Below are 19,661 nucleotides of genomic sequence, written 5' to 3' on the forward strand. Positions count from 1 at the left end.
AAATAAAATGACCAATGAGAACAATTTCTATTAACTTAGCTACACATTGTGAATATCATATTGTAAGTACAGGTATATTTTTATTAAATACACCTTGGGTGGATTCTTTTGATTGCGCTCTACTGGGGTTATGTAATTAAAGGCACTAAGAGTGGCCAGGAGCAGTAACCCATAACAACCAATAAGCAGGTAGCATTTGCTGGTAACCTCTTTAAAAGCAAACATGTTATTGGTTGCTATGGGTTACTGCTACTGAGTGTCTTTTATTAAATATGGGAGTACAACCCAATTGTGTGCCACACAGATAACCTAGGAGACACAAACCAACTTCTGACTGTAAACTTGGTACAGGCATGGGATCTCTTATTTAAAAGCCTGATATTCCGAAAGCTCTGAAAGGCGATCTCCCATACAGTTTATATTAAATAAATACATGATCACGATTAAAAAAATGCACTTCATTTATAAAAGGGTGATTGTGAAAAACATCCTGATCAGGGTTTTTGTTTTTAATTGAGATTAGAAAAATTGTGCTTGATTTATCTTTTGATAAAGGACACAAATAAGATTTTTAAACATGATTTGCCCGATTCTCCATGGTTGAGTATTAATAAATCGTCCCATTTTTCTTGGCTGTAGCATGGCCAGGCCCACAAAAAAGTTTTCATTCAAATATTTTTGTCTCTTTTCCCCAAGTCTCATTCTCTGTAGGTGCGGAAGAGACTATTTTTGTATTTATATGTATTTATTAAAACACAGACATATTGGCATAGTTTCAGGTACATACAATAGTAGTAAGATGGCTCAGCAAGCAAAAAGTGCTCACCTTCTTCACATGTTTCTCCACCATATCCTGGGGCGCATACACAAACATTGGGTCTCACACATTTCCCACGATTCTTACAGTCAGGACGACACACAGCTGCAAAAGATCGGGATTAATTACAAGGAAGGTTTTATATTTGGCTGTAAACATTTACTGTATTTGGGCAAATTAGCAGGGACACTCACCAGTCTGGCAGTTGTATCCAGAGTAGCCATTTCTACATCTGCAAACATTTGGAGCAGCGCATACCATATTCTTTCCACATGGATGCCGGCAAATTGCTACACCGAAGACAAGCAAGTCAAGTTATAAAAGGATAAATAAAAATCCAAAACATTAACTAGTGGCTTACATGTGTGAGGAAGAGAGAAGTTATGTCTCAGATATCTTAAATACAATGGTATTCAAGGGGTGGTTCACCTTTTAAAGTGATACTGACACCTAAAATTAAACTGTTTTTTAGATATATAATAACATTGTCTTTGTGTGAGCTTTATAATTTTTCCAAACAAGTACTTCCTGGTGCTTTTACATTAGCTAACAGTTCCTTTTTGCATTAGAATTAGCATTAGAAGCCATAACTGACAGGTTGAAAAACAACGGTCAGGTTGGCAAAACAGTCAGGTTTAGGAACTTCAAGTAACATTACTTACAAAAGCAGCCCTATCAGAGAAAAATGATCAACATGAACTATAGGGAACGTTTAATGTACATTCATGTTTTAAAATAATTTTTGTGTCAGTATCACTTTATGTTTAGTACGTTATCAAATGCCCTATTCCTATCAAACTTGCATTAGGTCTTCATTATTTATTTTGTATAGTTTTTGAATTATTTCCAGGTTTCAAATAGGGGTCACTGACCCCGGCAACCAAAAAACTATTGCTCTAAAAGCTTTCAATTTTATTATTATTATTATTTTTACCCTTTACTCCTTATCTTTCTAGTCAGTCACTCTCCTATTCATATCCCAGTCTTTCATTCAAACCACAGTCTGGTTGCTAAGTTAAGCAAGACCCTAGCAAACAGATAGCTGCTGACATTTGAAACTGGAGAGCAGCTTAACAAAAAGCTAAATAACTGAAAAACAAGAAAAAAACAGAAAACAAAAACCAATTGCAAATTGTCTTAGAATATTAATGTCTATGTCACACTAAGGGGCACATTTACTAATCCACGAACGTCCGAAAAGCGTCCGAATGCGTTTTTTTCGTAATGATCGGTATTTTGCGATTTTTTTCGTAAATTGTCGCGACTTTTTCGTAGCGTTACGACTTGCGTGAATTGTCGCAACTTTTTCGTAGCCGTCACGCCGAGTACGAAAGTTTCGGATTCATTCAAGCTTCAGTATCGTGACTTTTCTTGGGCCAGGTTGGAGCTGCAGAGTGCCATTGAGCCCTATGGGAGACTTTCCTTGGGCTGGGTTGGAGCTGCAGAGTGCCATTGAGTCCTATGGGAGACTTTCCTTGGGCCGGGTTGGAGCTGCAGAGTGCCATTGAGTCCTATGGGAGACTTTCCTTGGGCCGGGTTGGAGCTGCAGAGTGCCATTGAGCCCTATGGGAGACTTTCCTTGGGCCGGGTTGGAGCTGCAGAGTGCCATTGAGCCCTATGGGAGGCTTTCCTTGGGCCGGGTTGGAGTTGCAGAGTGCCATTGAGCCCTATGGGAGACTTTCCTTGGGCCGGGTTGGAGTTGCAGAGTGCCATTGAGCCCTATGGGAGACTTTCCTTGGGCCAGGTTGGAGCTGCAGAGTGCCATTGAGCCCTATGGGAGACTTTCCTTGGGCTGGGTTGGAGTTGCAGAGTGCCATTGAGGCCTATGGGAGGCTTTCCTTGGGTCAGGTTGGAGCTGCAGAGTGCCATTGAGCCCTATGGGAGACTTTCCTTGGGCCGGGTTGGAGCTGCAGAGTGCCATTGAGTCCTATGGGAAGCTTCCAAAATCATGCAAAGTCTGAAAGGTTTGCCCGCCATTTACGAGCGCTCAATACGAAAAAGTTGCGACAATATACGAGCAAATCGTAACGGCTACGAAAAAGTCGTAACGGCGACGAAAAAAACGCAAAAAATACGAAAAAAGTAGCAAAATGTTCGTTTCCAATCCGAATTTTTCCCATTCAGATTCGTGGATTAGTAAATGTGCATCTAAAAGTTAATTTCATGGGGAACAAGCCCTTTTTGCTTTCCAATATTTGGCCATACATAAAGTGAACTTTGAGCAACATAAGTCATCAAGTTCATTGAGTAACTAACTATGAAACTAACTAACTAACTATGTAACTGGTTGTGCTGGTCCCTTTAAAAGTTACAAGATGCCATACTACTAGTATATAATGGCTGTTTAAAACACAGCAAAATTATGTTGAAGTAACAATAAGGGGCACATTTACTAATCCTCGAATCCGAATCCCAAATGGGAAAAAATCGAATTGGAAACAAAAATGTAGCGACTTTTTCGTCACTGTCGCGTTTTTTTCGTATTTTGCCCGACTTTTTCGTCACTGTCACGACTTTATTGTATTTTGCATGATTTTTTCATCACCGTCGCGATTTTTTCGTATTGAGCAATTGTAAACGGCAGAAAAACCAATCCGAATTTTTCGTGACGGTGACGAAAAAGTCAAGCAAAATACGAAAAATTAGCGACGGCGACGAAAAAGTCGCAAAAATACCGATCATTACGAAAAAAAAGTCATTCGGACGCTTTCGGACGTTCGTGGATTAGTAAATGTGCCCCTTAGTGTTTCTGTTCGACGAGAAAGAAACAAAATTCTTAAATCCACTACTTTATAAACAAAGTAGTTACTATTTAGACTGTACCCTTGCATGTTACACCATCTCCGTAGTAGCCAAAAGGACATCGTCCACATTTAAAGCCTCCGCTGATGGTTGGTTCACAAATAACTCCAGGATAACAGGGTGAATCAGCACATGTCCGTTTCGCAGACGCCATGGTAACTGCCTGATCTGTTCCATTCAATGTCGGTAAATAGTTATCTGTATGTTTTGTAAATGGCCATTCATCAGTCTTGTTCTTTGCTGGGCTTCCTGAAGTAACAGAGTGATGCTTTGAGCTGTTAGTCACTGTTGGTGCAGTAGGATATATATTAGTACTGTTCCCTCTGGAACTTGGCTTTATTGCATGACTGGCAAACAAAGCTGAGCGAGATAGGTTGGAGGTGGTCCTTCGACCATTTAGTAGCTTAGAAATAGTCGTTCTTCTTGCGGTACTGGTTGTTAAGCTTGATGAAAGACTCCGAGTTGTTTGGAAGGAGCGGCTGTCTGTTTGCCTGCTATATACTGTTGGACTTGGAACAGCAAAACTTGACTGGCCTACTGACTTTAATGCTGAACCTAAAATAAGAGCATAAAGTAAAAAAATTATTTTAAAAAATGGGCATACATTATTAATTCAGCGTTAGGCGATGTGGACATTCTAGGGGTCCAATTCACTAATGGTCGATCAAACGAGCGCTATTTATAGCATGCGTTAAAAACTGTAGCACTTCTTATTTTTTGCGAGTTAACGCTCGATTCACTAAAAGGACACTTGTCATAATTAAGAATCGACGCTCTTGGCGTTATTTATCTCGCGGTGACCGTTTTTTAAGCGATATTTCGCCTCGTGGGATATATTATGCAGCGCTCGCTATAACACACATAACCATTACTTTCTGAAAACTACTGTTCTGAAAATGCCTATTTCCCTGCAAACTGGAGGCTGCATCGCTCTAGGGCAGGGGTAGGGAACCTGTGGCTCGGGAGCCAGATGTGGCTCTTTTGATGGCTGTATCTGGCTCGCTGCCAAATCTTTAATAAAAAAAAAAATAACGAGGGCGTGGCCTGCGCACGGAGTATAGAAGACGTGTTCTAAGCCTTAGAACACATCTTGTATCCGCTGAGCGCAGGCCACGCCCTCCTCTGCATCGCATTCGCATCCGGCATCCTTGGGACCCACCCTAGCTTGCCCTGCCGCACCCGAGGCCAAACATATTGTATGGCTCTCACGGAATTACATTTTAAAATATGTGGTGTTTATGGCTCTCTCAGCCAAAAAGGTTCCCGACCCCTGGGTTAGAGCATGTTGGGTTGTATTCTTAAAGCAAATGTGTTCAATAACAATTCAAGCTCAGCTCTCTAGTGCCCACAGCTGTATTAATGGACAATAGTGCTCCAATGAGAATCCCAGCTAATCTGTGTAAATCTGGCTCCATGTTCTTTGTTGCTGTATTTGTAGCATTAAGCGCAGCCTTCCCAACATTAAACAAGTCTGTCCTTTATCCCCAAGTCTAGTTACAGTGTAATATAATATAGCTAATATTTGCCAAGTGAGGAAAGTTGCGGTCATGCAAAAAAATATTGCATGTGTTAAGAAAGTCACACACACACAAGTAGCCACATTTCACAATTTTTTTCGGCATTTCACGAAATTTTTCAGCATTTTCGCAAATTTATAGGCAAAGCGAAACAGGACAGATTCGCCCAATGTTAGAATTTACATATAAACCTACTGCATACTAATTAAAATGTACATTGTAAGAAGAACAGCATGTTTGATGCTTCATAGCTTTTTTCCACTTATTTGACGAGACTGTGACTTTTTGCCGGGCCAAATTTTTGCAGCAATGAAGGAGCTGCAGTTCAGCTCTTCCTATTGTTGAGAATGCCGATTCCAAACACTGTGTCAGGCATCTCTCTGCTACCTTACATACAGAGATTATTCTGGCATTTTGGCTCCATTATATGACACTGGAATCAGACATGGGGAGAAAAGACAGACTTGTTCAGGGCTGGGGAAACTGTGCTTAATGCTTCCATCAAATACAGATGAAAAGTGCATGGAGGCAGATTTATACAGGTCAGGTGGGATTCTCATTGTAGCATTTTATTGCAGCCGCTGGCTGTAGAGAGCTGGGGGCTGGGTTTTATTCAGAAATATTGCTTTAAGAAAACAGTCCTAATGGTGCTAGACTACAGCTCCCAGCATGCTTTACCCTTGAATATATGTTATATATAGAGAGAGAGAACAGAGAGGAGCACACCGTAAAAAGTCCAAATGCCCTGGGTGCAGGTTAACTGGGAAAATATATAGAAAGGGTACCGCACACACAGGGGCTTGATGCATAAGAAAAATGTATTTATTGAAAAAATTCCAATGTTTCGAGCACGACCGTTGTTCTTCCTCAGGGACAAAAAAATCCTCCCATGCCTGAGGAAGAGCACTGGTCATGCATCAAGCCCCTGTGTGTGCGGTACCCTTTCAATAAAATGATACTTTTAGGTAGAGAATTCTCCCATGCTCCTTATTATTCATTCTTTTACACATACTGATCACTTTCTTTATTTTAAGGAGAAGGAAAGGCTAGTAAAGAGTTAATCTCAAGCTGCAGGCATACCTTCAGTTCTCTCAATAATGCCCTTAAGACTCCCCATATTTCTCCTGTTCAGAGGACCAGAAGCCTCATAGGAAAAAAAACACTAAGCTGTGTAAAGAAAGTTCCCATAATGCCTCACTCCTGCACCAAGACCAAGACCCATGAACATGCTCAGTTGGTTAGACTATGGGGCTGATTTACTAAGACACGAATTCGAATCCGAATTGGAAAATTTTCGATTGGAAAACGAACATTTTGCAACTTTTTCGTATTTTTTGCGATTTTTTCGGCGCCTTTACGACTTTTCGGAAATTGTCATGACTTTATCGTTACCAATATGATTTTCGCGAAAAAACGCAAGTTTTTCGTAGCCATTACGATTCGCTCGTATCTTTTCGCGACTTTTTCGTATTGAGCGCTCGTAAGCGGCGGGCGAAACTTTCAGACGTAGCATGATTTTGGAAGCCTCCCATAGGACTCAATGGCACCCTGCAGCTCCAACCTGGCCCAAGGAAAGTCACCATACTGAAGCTTGAATGAATCCGAACGCTACGAAAAAATCGCAACATTTTGCGCAACTTTCGGAATGGCTACGAAAAAGGCACGACTTTTCGCGCAAGTTTTAACGCTATGAAAAAATCGTCAGATTTTGCGCAACATTCGGAATGGCAACGAAAATTCGCGATAATTTTCCGAAAAATCACCAAATACCGATCATTACGAAAAAAACGCAATCGGACGCATTCGGCCCGTTCGTGGGTAAGTAAATGTGCCCCTATGAGTCAGCTTCCTGCTGATTGGCTCAGATCCACATTCCTAGGGGGGGAGGGAGTTCTTAGCATTCTTGAGGGAGGGGGGAGCAGGAGAGAGGAGAGTGCTGCGTGTCTCTGGCACAGGGAAACAAAGAGGCAACAAATCCTGTTTCTTTTGACAGAGAAGTCAGTGCAGCGTTTCTGTGAGTGCTTATGGCTGTATTTACAGAGACCTTACTTGGTTTTTAAATTTCCTTCTCCTTTAAAGGGGTAGTTCACCTATAAATTAACTTTTAGTATAAAAACGACATTTATATTCTAAGACAATTTGCAATTGACCTTCATTTTTTATGGTTTTTCAGCAATTTGGGGTTTTGTTCCCAGCTCTCCAGTTTGGTATCTTAGCAGCTATCTGGTTACTATGCTGCAATTTACCCTAGCAACAGGCAGTTTGAACAAGAGTTGGGAATATGAATAGAGGAGGACCTAAATAGAAAGATAAGTAATACAAAGTAACAATAACAATGAATGTAGCCTCACAGAGTAATAGTTTTAGCTGCTGGGGTAAATCCCCTATGTAAAAGCTGGAAAGATTTAGAAGAGAATGGCAAATAATTCAAAAACTATAAAAAAAAATAATTATCAAGGTAAAACTGTAGTTTAGTAAAGGTATTGCAGGTTTTGAGGTTTCTAAAATAAAAGACTAGCCAACCATACAGCATAAGGGAACACTGCAAATGCTCTTCATGATACAAAATCTAGAGACAGATACAGACTTTACCTATTGAATTCTTTTGGTTTAAATTTAAAATGCTGCCTTTCTCACACTATTTATGTCAGGGTTCCCAAACTATGCACAGTCAGTCACTGGTTGACTACGTATTCAGGGTTAGAAAAGTGGGTGGAGCCACAACAGCCAACTACATTTCACCTATTTACTTTCCATTGTAAAGTGTAAAATGCTGAAGTGTTTATCCCTGAGTTCCCAAACTTTGCATAGTTGGTCACTAGGGGACTGCAGTTCAAAAATAGTAAAAGTGGGTGGAGCCACCAACTGCCAATCAGATGTCAATCTTTGACATTTAAATTGCTGCCATTCCGTCACTATTAAAACCAAGGTCCCCAAACTTTGCACAGTGGTTTTTACTGTATAACTGTGGTCCAAGGTTAGAAAATGTGGGCGGCATCAACAGCAGATCAGATTTAATTCAGTGACTTCACGTTTTTCAACCCAACATAAAGTTTGTTCTCAAACTTCCCTTTCTAGTTCAAGATTGCAGTCTCTAATTTACAAATTCAGCTTTGCCAAACTCAAATTTTCAAGATTTATCAGTAAAACATTCTTGAAAATTCGAATAAAGAAATGACTCATAACACATAAATTTGTATTTTTTCAGTTTTTACAGATGTCTTGTAAATGAATGGAACAATATGATCTTTGGTTTTGGCTCAGGGTCAGATTGGCCCACCCGAAAACTAAGAAAAATCCCAGTGAATCCCGGTCCCAATGAACCCTTCTTACTACACAGAGCCCGTCTCCCTAACTTGAACATCATTTAGAAACCCAAGTTATGGTGGCAGACCCAGGCTGCAATAGATCCCTGTACTTACCACCTTATGGCTCTTACGCCCTTAGTGCTATTGCACTTTTATCTGGGTCTTTGTAAATGATCCTCGTGTTGTTGATCTGAACATACAGTTAATCAAGTGTTAAAGCATGTTCAGGACTAGAAGTCCACAAAATGATCAAAGCATATTCCTTGTTCCCAGGTTTTGTTAGCAATTTATTCTTTGCAGTTTACCCATAAGAGTTGCTTCTAGACCACAGTGACATACAGTATAAACAACTGAATGACAGGTAACTAGGTAAGCAGCAAAGGTAGAAAAGGTACAGGGAGTCAAAATTCTGTTGTATCTCTGGATTCATAAAGCAGCGCCATGTTCTCCCTAATATTAATTTTATATTAACTTGATCCAAAGATGAAGCGTTTTTACATTACAGCATTGGCTTGTCAGATTAGCCCCATGTAAAAATGTTTGTCTACTTGCTCTAAAACTCAAGTAACCTCTTATATACATATCTTTAAGTATATACACACAGTTATACAACTTACAATTAATGTTGAACTACACCTCTCTAAATTGAGCAACTGTAGCTGGCAAGCATATATGAACTCCATATGTAGTCTCATATCACCCCTTCAGCCTTAGTCCAGACAGGTAAATGTGCTCACATCTGAATATGTTAAAAAAGGTTCTGGCTAAGTATGTAACACGCCTGCGCCATATGTAAACTATATGGGCCTCAATGTTCTCACTTCGAGTGTGAATCTGTATGCTGGGATGTAGATTGCACATGATGTGGTACAGATACATATAATGTACTAATGATAACTGAGATATGTTAACCCTTTGTAAGGAACAATTTCACCTCCAATGTATTCTTAAATGTATTTGTTTGCCAATTATGGAGTAAAACATCAGCGGCCTGAATTGATATTGATTTAACCATCTGGATTCAAGTGCAGCCCATAACCATAGTGGGATGTACATCATTTTAAAAATGATCAGTTTGGGTAAAAACAAGGGGCCCCTCACCAATCTATGACCCCATGCTTTGTGTTTTTAGGTTAGGGCACATCTAATGTTTATTTGTTTATGAATAAAGATGTACATTTATGATTTTTAACTATTGCTACACATTTGTATCTAATCAGATTTAAGCACATCCAGCTGTCTGGATTAGGTCTGAGGGGGTGGTATGAAAGTATACACAATTACACTGCCTGGCAATACAGTTCATACAGGTGTACAAGTATATGGTCACAGTAAAATAAACACACACTTGGCAATATCTGAGTCAAAACTATGTTTTTAACTAATGGCTTTTAGTCTGCATCAATTAGCTTTCATCATTTTATTATTTGGCACTGTAACAGTTATAAGATATTTATACACCCCAATAAATAAAGAATAACAAGTATGGGTACTTCTGAATTAAAGGCTGTGTTAATGTATCAGAATCAGTCACTGCAGCTAAAAATACTTGACTGTTCTCAAACATGATTTTCTGTTACATTGTCTTGTTTTAATTAATATATTTAAATATAAATTTTATAACAAATTTGAAGAGCTGAAGTCCATATACAGTTTATATTTGTATCCATGGCAACTGTTGACACATTTTGCTTGAGTACTGGATACACTAGAGAGGTATGCTTGGTCATGTGACATGATACAGACATTGCAACATCACATTATGACATCACAATGCCCAAGAAGGGTTACACACATCCCAGGCGCAGTGTGATCAGTCTATACTCAGACTTGGTGACTGGCAGAGGTGAGTACAAGTTGGTCAAATATGTTTATGTTTAATTTATTAGAAAGTATGTTGTTCCTATATAAATGAGCAAGCCTATGTAAACTAACCTAAATTGTGTTAACAAAGATTATTCTAAAAGATGTGTATAAACATTATAAAAATATATATAAACCTCAAACAATGAATAATAACAAAAGCACTTTCAATGTGAATTAAAGTCTGTATTAACACATACAGTATCAGAATTAGTCGCTGCAGCTAAAATTACTTGATGCTTCCCAAACCTGCCATTGTTGTACAGTCTTGTTTTAATATACTTCAATACAGCAATCCATATACATTTTATATTTGTATCTATTGCAGTTGTTCAGTTGTTCAATACATTTCACTTGAGTATTAGTTACACTAGAGGTATTTATATATATATATATATATATATGTGCCTATTATATATGCAATTGCATGTAATTTAGTTAAACATCATAAAGAGTCTTATAATTGTTACGATGACAAAACTGAAATTTCAGTTTTAGATTTTAATACTGTAACATTTATATGACTCGTTATGATGTTTATCTCTAGTACCACAATGCTTGGTCATGTGACATGATACAGACATTGTGACATCACAATGCCCAAGAAGGGTTACACACATCACAGGCACAGTGTGATCAGTCTTTACTCAGACTCAGTGACTGGCAGAGGTGAGTACAAATTGTGGCCAAATGTGTTTATTTTAATTTATTACAGTTTGCAAATCTGTATACACTGGCAGAGATGAACAAAAGTTTTAGAAAAGTTGTGTTTCAGAACTGATCGTTCTCTTTATTGCTTATTAGAAAGTATGTTATTTATACATAAATAAAGAAAGTCTACCATGAAATTACTATAAATAAATGTGTAATGACAAAAGGGCTTACAATTTGCATTAAAAGCTGCATTAACACATATTAGAATTAGACACTTCTGCAACAAATACACAGGGATTGACAAGTTCCAGCTACAAGTTCTAATATGCTTAAATATAGAATTGAATGCAATTTAGTACAGGTATAGGACCTGTTATCCGTAGTGCTTAGGATTTGGGGGTTTTCTGAAAAAGGAGTCTTTCCCTAATTTGGATCTCCATACCTTAAGTCTACTAATAAATAATTTCAACATTAACTCAGCCCAATAGGATTGCTCTACTTCCAAGATAGATTAATGATATCTTAGTTGGGATTAAATACAAGGTACTGTTTTATTATTAGAGAAAAAAAAGGGAATCATTTTTAAATATTAGAATGATATGGTTAAAATTGAGTCTATAGAAGGTGGCTGTACTGTAATTTGGAGCTCTCTTGATAATGGGTTTCCATAACTGTAGTGTTACACTTCTTTTGCATTTTATATTTATATTCATAGGAATTGTTTAACACATTTCACTTATTATTCTTAAGTCCTGATTACACAAGAGATTTTTCTGTATGTGTGTGTGTGTGTGTACATAAACACGTACAAAAAATTATAAATGCATTTGTATGTAAAAGTTAAAGATCTTAAAGAATCTTATAAATATTATAGCGACAAAATTTGCTTTAACCTGAACCTGATATTCCAATTGTAATTCTGATCTTTAATTCCAGTACCTAAATGCCTTGTCATGTGACATTATCATGACATGACTGTCTGTTTCTATAAATCCAGTATACACTAGCAGCATAAGGTTTTAGAAAAGTTGCGCTAAAGAACTTATATATAGTAATGAGCTAATTTTTTCAGCAGGCATGGATTCGCAGCAAATTTTGCCAATGGCAAATTGTTACGCAAAACTTCTGCTAAAATTAGGCGCAGTTGTGTCAAAATGGACATGACGGGTCAAAATAGATAATTTACATCACTATTCTTTATATTTAGATTTGGTGACAGTCTAAGAGGAGCAGAGGGTCAGAAATCCCAAGTTACTGTCATTTTTGTGTTGGATTAATTGTGCACCAGCTGTGTATGAGTGCATGATAGTTATTGTTACATTACACTAGTGATCATGAGAATTAGTAGACTTTGTAAGAACTTGCTTTTATAACATAATTACTAATTATAATTTATCTTTTCCACTTTAGACTGTGGTTATACCATGGCCTCTGTTAGGCGCTTTGGCTGTATCAGACGACTTTTTAAACTTTTTCAACTGTGTTCTATAAAAAATATAAGCAAAAATTCAACAAAAAATGTATGTAGTGCAGAAGATAAAGCAAAGACAAAAAAGCGTTCTGGATGTTTTTCAAAGTTTTGTTTTTTTAAGAAAACAAACAAATTAGAAGAACCGCAAACCTGCACCGATAATGTTGAACTAAACACTGCCTTATGCACCTGCATAACAGTGAGAAACGAGCTCCCCGTCCCCTGCAAAGCAGAGCAAGAAAGAAGCACAGACTTCAGTGCCTGCGCAGATGAGGAACAGATATGTGAGCTTCCCACCCTCTGCTTAATAGAGGAAAGCACCAAAGAGGTAGCAATTGTGGAATCTGTAGAAACCACAGAATCCAAATGTGAAGATGAAAAGAATCTCTCAAATTTGGAACCTGAAGAAACAACAGAATCTGAATGCAAAGATGAAAAGGAACAGAATCTCTCAACCAACAGCCTAGAGGAAGAGAGACCTGAGACATGCAATGAAAATCAAGATGATTCCACCACTTGCAAAAAGGAGGAACAGAAACCTGAACCTGATCCCCCTCTTTGCAAAATAGAGGAACATCAAAGCAAAACGCAGAAAAAGACCAGAAAGGTTACAAAGAAAGGAAAGAAAAATAAGAAACAGACCATCAAGGTGGAATTAGAAGAAAAACCCTCCACTATCTGCCTAACGGAGGGAAATAGCAAAACGATGGCCAGAAAAGAGAGGAAAGCTAAGAAACGCCTTATCAAGGCAGAAATACAGAAACAACCAGAATGGGACTCTGTGGGCTTATACAGACCCCTGTATGCCTGCACAAATGAGCCATCCACTGACAAATGGAAAACTGATCCAGATTTCACTCCTTGGATGAATAAGGAGCATGAAATCACACCCTTCTCACATGAGAGAAGGGACAAAAAGGAGGCAAGGAAAGGAAGAAAGTACAGCAGACAGACTATCAAGGCCGAGGAAAAGAATAAGAGAGAAAAGATAACGGATGAATACAAATCACGCTTCAGATTCTATGCAGATGAAGAGAATGAATTCTCTGATGATTCTTGCAAGTACATTGGAGTTCCAGGCCAGCCCTTCCCTGAGGGGACTGATGCCTGGATCCCTGAACTGAACCTGACACAAGAGCATAAAATGGCCCTGCGAGGCAGGGAATGTCTGGACGACAGAATCATTGATGCAGCTCAGTCCTTGCTGAAAATCCAGTTTGAGGCAGAGGGGCTTCAAAGCTGCCTCCTTTCCCAAATTGGATTTCATGCAGTTAAAGGACCATCAGTACAGATACATTATGACAGTGTAGAGAGACATTGGTTGACAAGCTGCTTTAAAATGGATCATGTGGAGATTGCAGACAGCGCTGTGACTAAACACCACGGTACCTTACTGAGGAAACAGATAAATGAATGCTATAGTGAACTAGTGAATGATCCTGAAGGAACTATGGAAATACTGGATGTTGATGAACAAGAAAACACTCATGACTGTGGGGTTTATGCTATTGCTAATGCATTTGAGTTCCTGTCCGGCGGAACCCCTATCTGCAAGTACGAGAGCAAGAAAATGAGAAGACATCTCATTGGTTGCTTTGAGAGAAGGAAGTTTACTGAATTTCCTAAAAAAGTAGATGCCTGTGTGGTTGAATTGGAACCCAAACTAAACATTACATGGCTGGATAGAAAATAAGCTGCAACATAATGAGAGAATCAGCTTCTGAATCTAATCTGCCAAAAGATGGAGATACTGTAAGTTACTTCTACTCATTCAAAAAAGGAAGGCAATATAATGGGAAAGGCCAGCCAAACGATATATTCTCCCAGCAACGTTAATCCTGGGATAATGAAGAGGCCGGAGAAGAGACTGACAAAACCCGCTCTGTAGTTGGGAATCTGATTGTTCTAATAAATTCATAATAAAAAAACACACAAATATTGTAGTATTGTATTAATAGAGTATTGTAGAAATGATACCTATATTGGCTAACAATAAAAATGCATTACAAGCTTTCGGAGCTCTAAGGCCCCTTCGTCAGGTAAAAGATTTTGTTCTTGGAAATACTTTTCCTTATGCGCCGGCTCCTATGAAAAATAACAGAATGCCCCATTTATTATTAAATACAGTTTTCGGAACGTATGGCAAAACAGGCTTTATATCTGTTATTTAAAGAAGTTCTAGTTATTTGCTAAATATGAGGTGCCGGAATGTGATCTGAATAATCAGGGGTGCATCTGAATCCTATGGGATAACATTGTTGGTAGCCAGGCTCCCACCTATCAGAGCAGAATTTTAATACTGACAAACATTTTCTTTAACATGAATCTGCCAAGGTCCCATGGGTTATGGGATGTCCCATACACTATGAATTCAACCTATGGTTTCCTTTATGTATTACTTCTATGAAATAACATAGGCTTACAAATAGGGATGCACCAAATCTAGTATCCAATTTGGATCCTAACTATTTGGTTGCTAATATCAAAATTACCTTAGCAACCAGGGTGTGATTTGTATAAAAAACTGATTTTAGTAGAGAACTTTAATAGAATAATAAGTACTAAAAAGTAACAATAACAATAAAGCTGTAGCCTCACAAAGCTATCATTTTTTGTCAGTGTCCCCTGCTTGAAAGGCAAATTATTCAAAAGCTTGTAAAAATAAATAATGAAGACCAATTGAAAAGTTGCTTAGAACTGGCCATTCGATAACATACTAAAAGTTAAACCACCCTTTTAAAATCAAGTGACTTTTTGTCAGAAACTGGGAAGCTGTTCGGGAAGTTGGACTTTTTCTCTGCACTGTGCATGTGATTCTCTTTAACCCTTCACAAATTATTTGGGGGTCTGGCCGAATCCCAAAATTGGGTGCATCCCTACTTACAAAGCGTTTTCTCATTTCCATGTTAGAATTTACTGCTGTTTGTATCCCCAAATCTCCATGAAGACCAGTTACAAATTTGTTTGGAATGGGACATTCTATAACATACTACTTAAAGGTGAACTGCCCTTAACACTCTCACAAATCTCACATATGATAAAGGGTTAGAGCAGGGGTAGGGAACCTGTGGCTGGGGAGCCAGATGTGGCTCTTTTGATGGCTGTATCTGGCTCGCTGCCAAATCTTTAATAAAAAGAAAATAACGAGGGCGTGGCCTGCGCACGGAGTATAGAAGACGTGTTCTAAGCCTTAGAACACGTCTTCTATCCGCTGAGCGCAGGCCACGCCCTCCTCTGCATCGCATCCGCATCCGGCATCCTTGGGACCCACCCTAGCTTGCCCTGCCGCATCCGAGGCCAAACATATTGTATGGCTCTCACGGAATTACATTTTAAAACATGTGGTGTTTATGGCTCTCTCAGCCAAAAAGGTTCCCGACCCCTGCACTAGGGCCAACACAGACTTGAATAAATCCCTCTGCAAAGTCCATATTGTGTTGCCAAAAGCTCACGAACCACAATTTTCTTTAAGTACCGCCTGCCCCAAGTAGGTGTTAATATTCGCACAGATAAATGCAATATTTTGCGCGTTTAATGCTTCATATGCTTTTGTGAATCATGCGTTAGTATTATTTCTATTCGCTAATTAACGCTTTGAGATTATGTGTTTTTTTTTGCACATGAGATATGCGGATTAACGCATGCGAAATGACTTTGATGAACCAGTACTTAATTATCACATTCTTTTTAACGCTAAAAAGCAATCGATAAGCGTTATCGACCTTTAGTGAATCGGCCCCTAAGACTAATACCATATAAAAAAAACTTTAATTACAATTTGTATGCAAAAACTTTATATTTGTTTTTTTAGGATAGATGATAGATAGACAGACAGACTGACAGATATCAGCTAGGCTGACCTAATAGGGAACTGAAGCCTGTCTTTGCTTGTTTGACTGCAGAGCTGTGATTGGCTCTCCCCCTCCTATTGCTTTTCTGGCAGGGGTTGTCCATTATGTCAAACAGGGGCAGGGATCTTAGCAGCTCTATAGGGAGCGCCTGTAAAGGGGTCATTTTTAAAGATAATAATATTTGTTAGCCCATTGCCTACAAGACTGGGAGGGGGGCTTCAGTTATGCTATATGCCTATTCTTTTATATTTTAGACTAAAAAGGTATTGACAAATATGATATGGTCTTTAAATTTGGGCCAGGCAAATTACCCCATCTGTTTCATGACAGTGGTGAGATAGGTAGTAAATTGCACACCATTGCCTCTTTATATTCACAAAGCATAAGCCCCATGCTATACTAGATGCTACTTTATATTTAGAATAATACAGCAATTTTCTGTTTAGGAGTACTGGCAACAGGGCATCTTAATGAGCAACGTCTAAAATAATAAAATCCCCTTTCAGATGTTATCTATGTCTGTAATTGAAATTTTGTACAAGAAATATATGAAATATAATGAATCTTCCATCTAAATATAATTAGTGTTATCATTATACAGGTTATTAATTATAAAAGATAACATGCATACTGTGTAACAAATCTATAATCTGTATTGTATTTTCTAAGTACAGACTTGTTGTGCCAGAGCCTATTTGTGATGGTCTGCAATGTCAGCCTCCATCTGTAATATGTTATCACAGGGAACTACTGACATCACTCTAAATTCCTACCATAGAGAGAGAATGTGTTTTGAATTTTCCCTTTCCAGTGGTGACACAGTCTTACCCCAGCCATCTGCAAAATGAATTCATATGTGATGATAGCCGAGAGCCAGCTTACGCAAACGTTTCTATCACAAACAGGATCCATATTTAGGTAAATAAAAAAGTGTATTAGGTCTCTATATCTCTCATGTTATTAGAATTATAATTAAAAAATTGAAAAGTGGGTTTATTTTGCTACAATATTCACCTTCATAGATGAACCAATCACAGGAGGATTCAGGGTCACAGCACAATAATAATTAAATAAAACTCGTCACATTAGTCCCTCATTAGACCATTAGGTTTTCAGAAATGACACATTTATTAAAAAAAAATCGTCAGACAAGCAGACAGGCTTCAGTTCCCTATTAGGTCAGCCTATCTGCTGTCTGTCAGTCTGTCCGTCTGTATATCTATCTATCTATCTATCTATCATCTATTTAAAAAAAAATAAATACAGGTATGGGATCCCTTATCCGGAAAACCATTATCCAGAAATCTCCAAATTACGGAAAGCTCGCCTCCCATAGACTCCATTTTAATCAAATAATACAGAATTTAAAAACTGATTTCCTTTTTTTCTGTAGTAATAAAACAGTACCTTGTAACTAATCCCCACTAAGATATAAATAATCCTTACTGGATGCAAAACAATCCTATTGGGTTTAATTAATGTTTTATTGAGTTTTTAGTAGACAAAGTATGGAGATCTAAATTACGGAAAAACCCCTTTTCTGGAATACCCTTGGTCCCGAGCATTCTGGATAACAGGTCCTATACCTGTATAAAGTTTTGCATACAATTAGTAATTAAATGACTGATGTAGGCAGTAGAACAAATGCATTTTCTTCGGGGTTGTAGTGTTTTGAGTAGTTCTGCAGCAGCACTGGTCAGTAATAGACATTCAAATCATTAATCCCAGGTGATAATGAGATTCCGGGATTAACAATCCAAACAATTATTTTCCATGCTAAAGCTAATTGTTCCCATGAGGAAAATAAATCGAAACCCTGGTACTGCTCAAAGGAACAATACAAACCAATACACTGGTCCCATAGACATACATTAGGGACAAACAGACCATAAAGTTTGCTACCGTTTTGCAGTTTTCATGTGATATTATGTGTTCCTCTATAGTTGTGGTGCTCAAACTGTGGTGCTGACCCCGCTCGGGGGGTACCTTGATCTGATGGCTAGTAAGGGAGAGATTTGGGGTGAATGTCTATTTGTCATTCTAGATACAAAAAGAGTGAGTGGGGTAAGCTCTTTTCAGTTCTGTACAGGCCCGGATTGGCAATCTGTAGATTGTGGCAAAAGCCAGAGGGGCTGCTGTAAGATACCACAGAGAGTCACTATTTATTGGGCTGGGGGGGAGCTGTGTGGGCCTCTGTGTACCTGAATTGCCAGGGCCTGTTTTGAATCCCAGTCTGGGCCTGGTTCTGTACTGTATATATTTTTGGAACATTGGCTGAAATGACCGATTTCACAATGCTTTTATATATCTGTAACCTTTTTATAAAATAATGGGGGGGTCTTCACCAAAAGTTAAAATTGGGGCTTCACATGGAAAAAAATTCTATATGTATCATTTCTCCTACATCACATTACTTACTTACATACACTCTCATATCAAACTCAAATACAGTTCTGTTGGGAAATGACAAAACTGTATGCAAAATCAGTTTATGTGTGACACTGGGCATATCAAAGACCATCTGGAAAAAAAGTTTTTTTTATATGAGGATCACTTTAACACATCTATGGCGTGCTATGAACACCATGATCCTGATAAAAACCAACTGCCCTGTAATGAAAGGCATGTGAAGTCTCCATATGAAGCATGGCTAATTCTTTAACACAGGAATTCCTTACCCGAGCTGAAAATGAATGGCTTGCTACTTGTACACTTGCACATCTGCTTTGAGCACAGTGACACTGAACAGAGGAACTATAATCATCTAATGGAAACTTTCTGTTCGGAGTTGCATTGGCACACAAAGATACCCTCTTCAAACTATACTTTTTACTTTTTTATTTTTGGTGGGGGTACATTCCAAAACACCTGTACATGTTTACAAGCTCCAAATCATTAGAGTTAGACATGATTATTCTATATCTTAGGGTTCAATCTATTTTATATTGTAAAACTATACCCCCAATCAATGTAGGTCTCTATAAAAATATAATGCATAAACAAGCTCATATGTAAAACCCTGCTTCATATAAATAAACCATTTTCATAAAAATATACTTTTTTTTAGTAGTATGTGCTATTGGGTAATCCTAAATAGAAAATTGCCATTTTAAAAATTAAGGGCCGCCTCCTGGGATCATAGGATTCCACAGTGCACACAAACAAGCCAAGGCACACATCCATGCTAGGTCAGCCAATGAATGGACAGAGTTCTGCCTTTTGCTCCCACACTACTTCCTGTTACAGTTAGAGCTGCATTATTTCTGGTCATGTGATCTCTGAGGGAGCACACAGCCCATCACCAAATGGTGGATCAAGGGAAAGGATGTAAAAGGGCAATATTTACTGATATATATAATACAGTTTGGTGAGATTCTT

General features: G+C 38.3%; 1 protein-coding gene across 4 annotated transcripts in view; it reads right to left on the reverse strand.

Moving 5' to 3' along the window:
* Positions 1-19,661, reverse strand: part of vwde (von Willebrand factor D and EGF domains) — a 70,223-nt gene that overhangs the window by 6,013 nt on the left and 44,549 nt on the right. For 3 of the 4 annotated variants that reach the window (XM_012965592.3, XM_002939011.5, XM_012965594.3), the window contains 3 exons: positions 3,641-4,174; positions 1,012-1,107; positions 827-922 (listed from right to left, as the gene is read on the reverse strand). In XM_012965592.3, the coding sequence (XP_012821046.2) occupies positions 827-922; positions 1,012-1,107; positions 3,641-4,174 (726 nt within the window). The remainder of the gene's footprint in view (positions 1-826; positions 923-1,011; positions 1,108-3,640; positions 4,175-19,661) is intronic. The other variant, XM_031903928.1, reaches the window with a different exon arrangement.

Source organism: Xenopus tropicalis, chromosome 6, assembly GCF_000004195.4.
Source record: "Xenopus tropicalis strain Nigerian chromosome 6, UCB_Xtro_10.0, whole genome shotgun sequence".
Classification (NCBI taxonomy): domain Eukaryota; kingdom Metazoa; phylum Chordata; class Amphibia; order Anura; family Pipidae; genus Xenopus; species Xenopus tropicalis.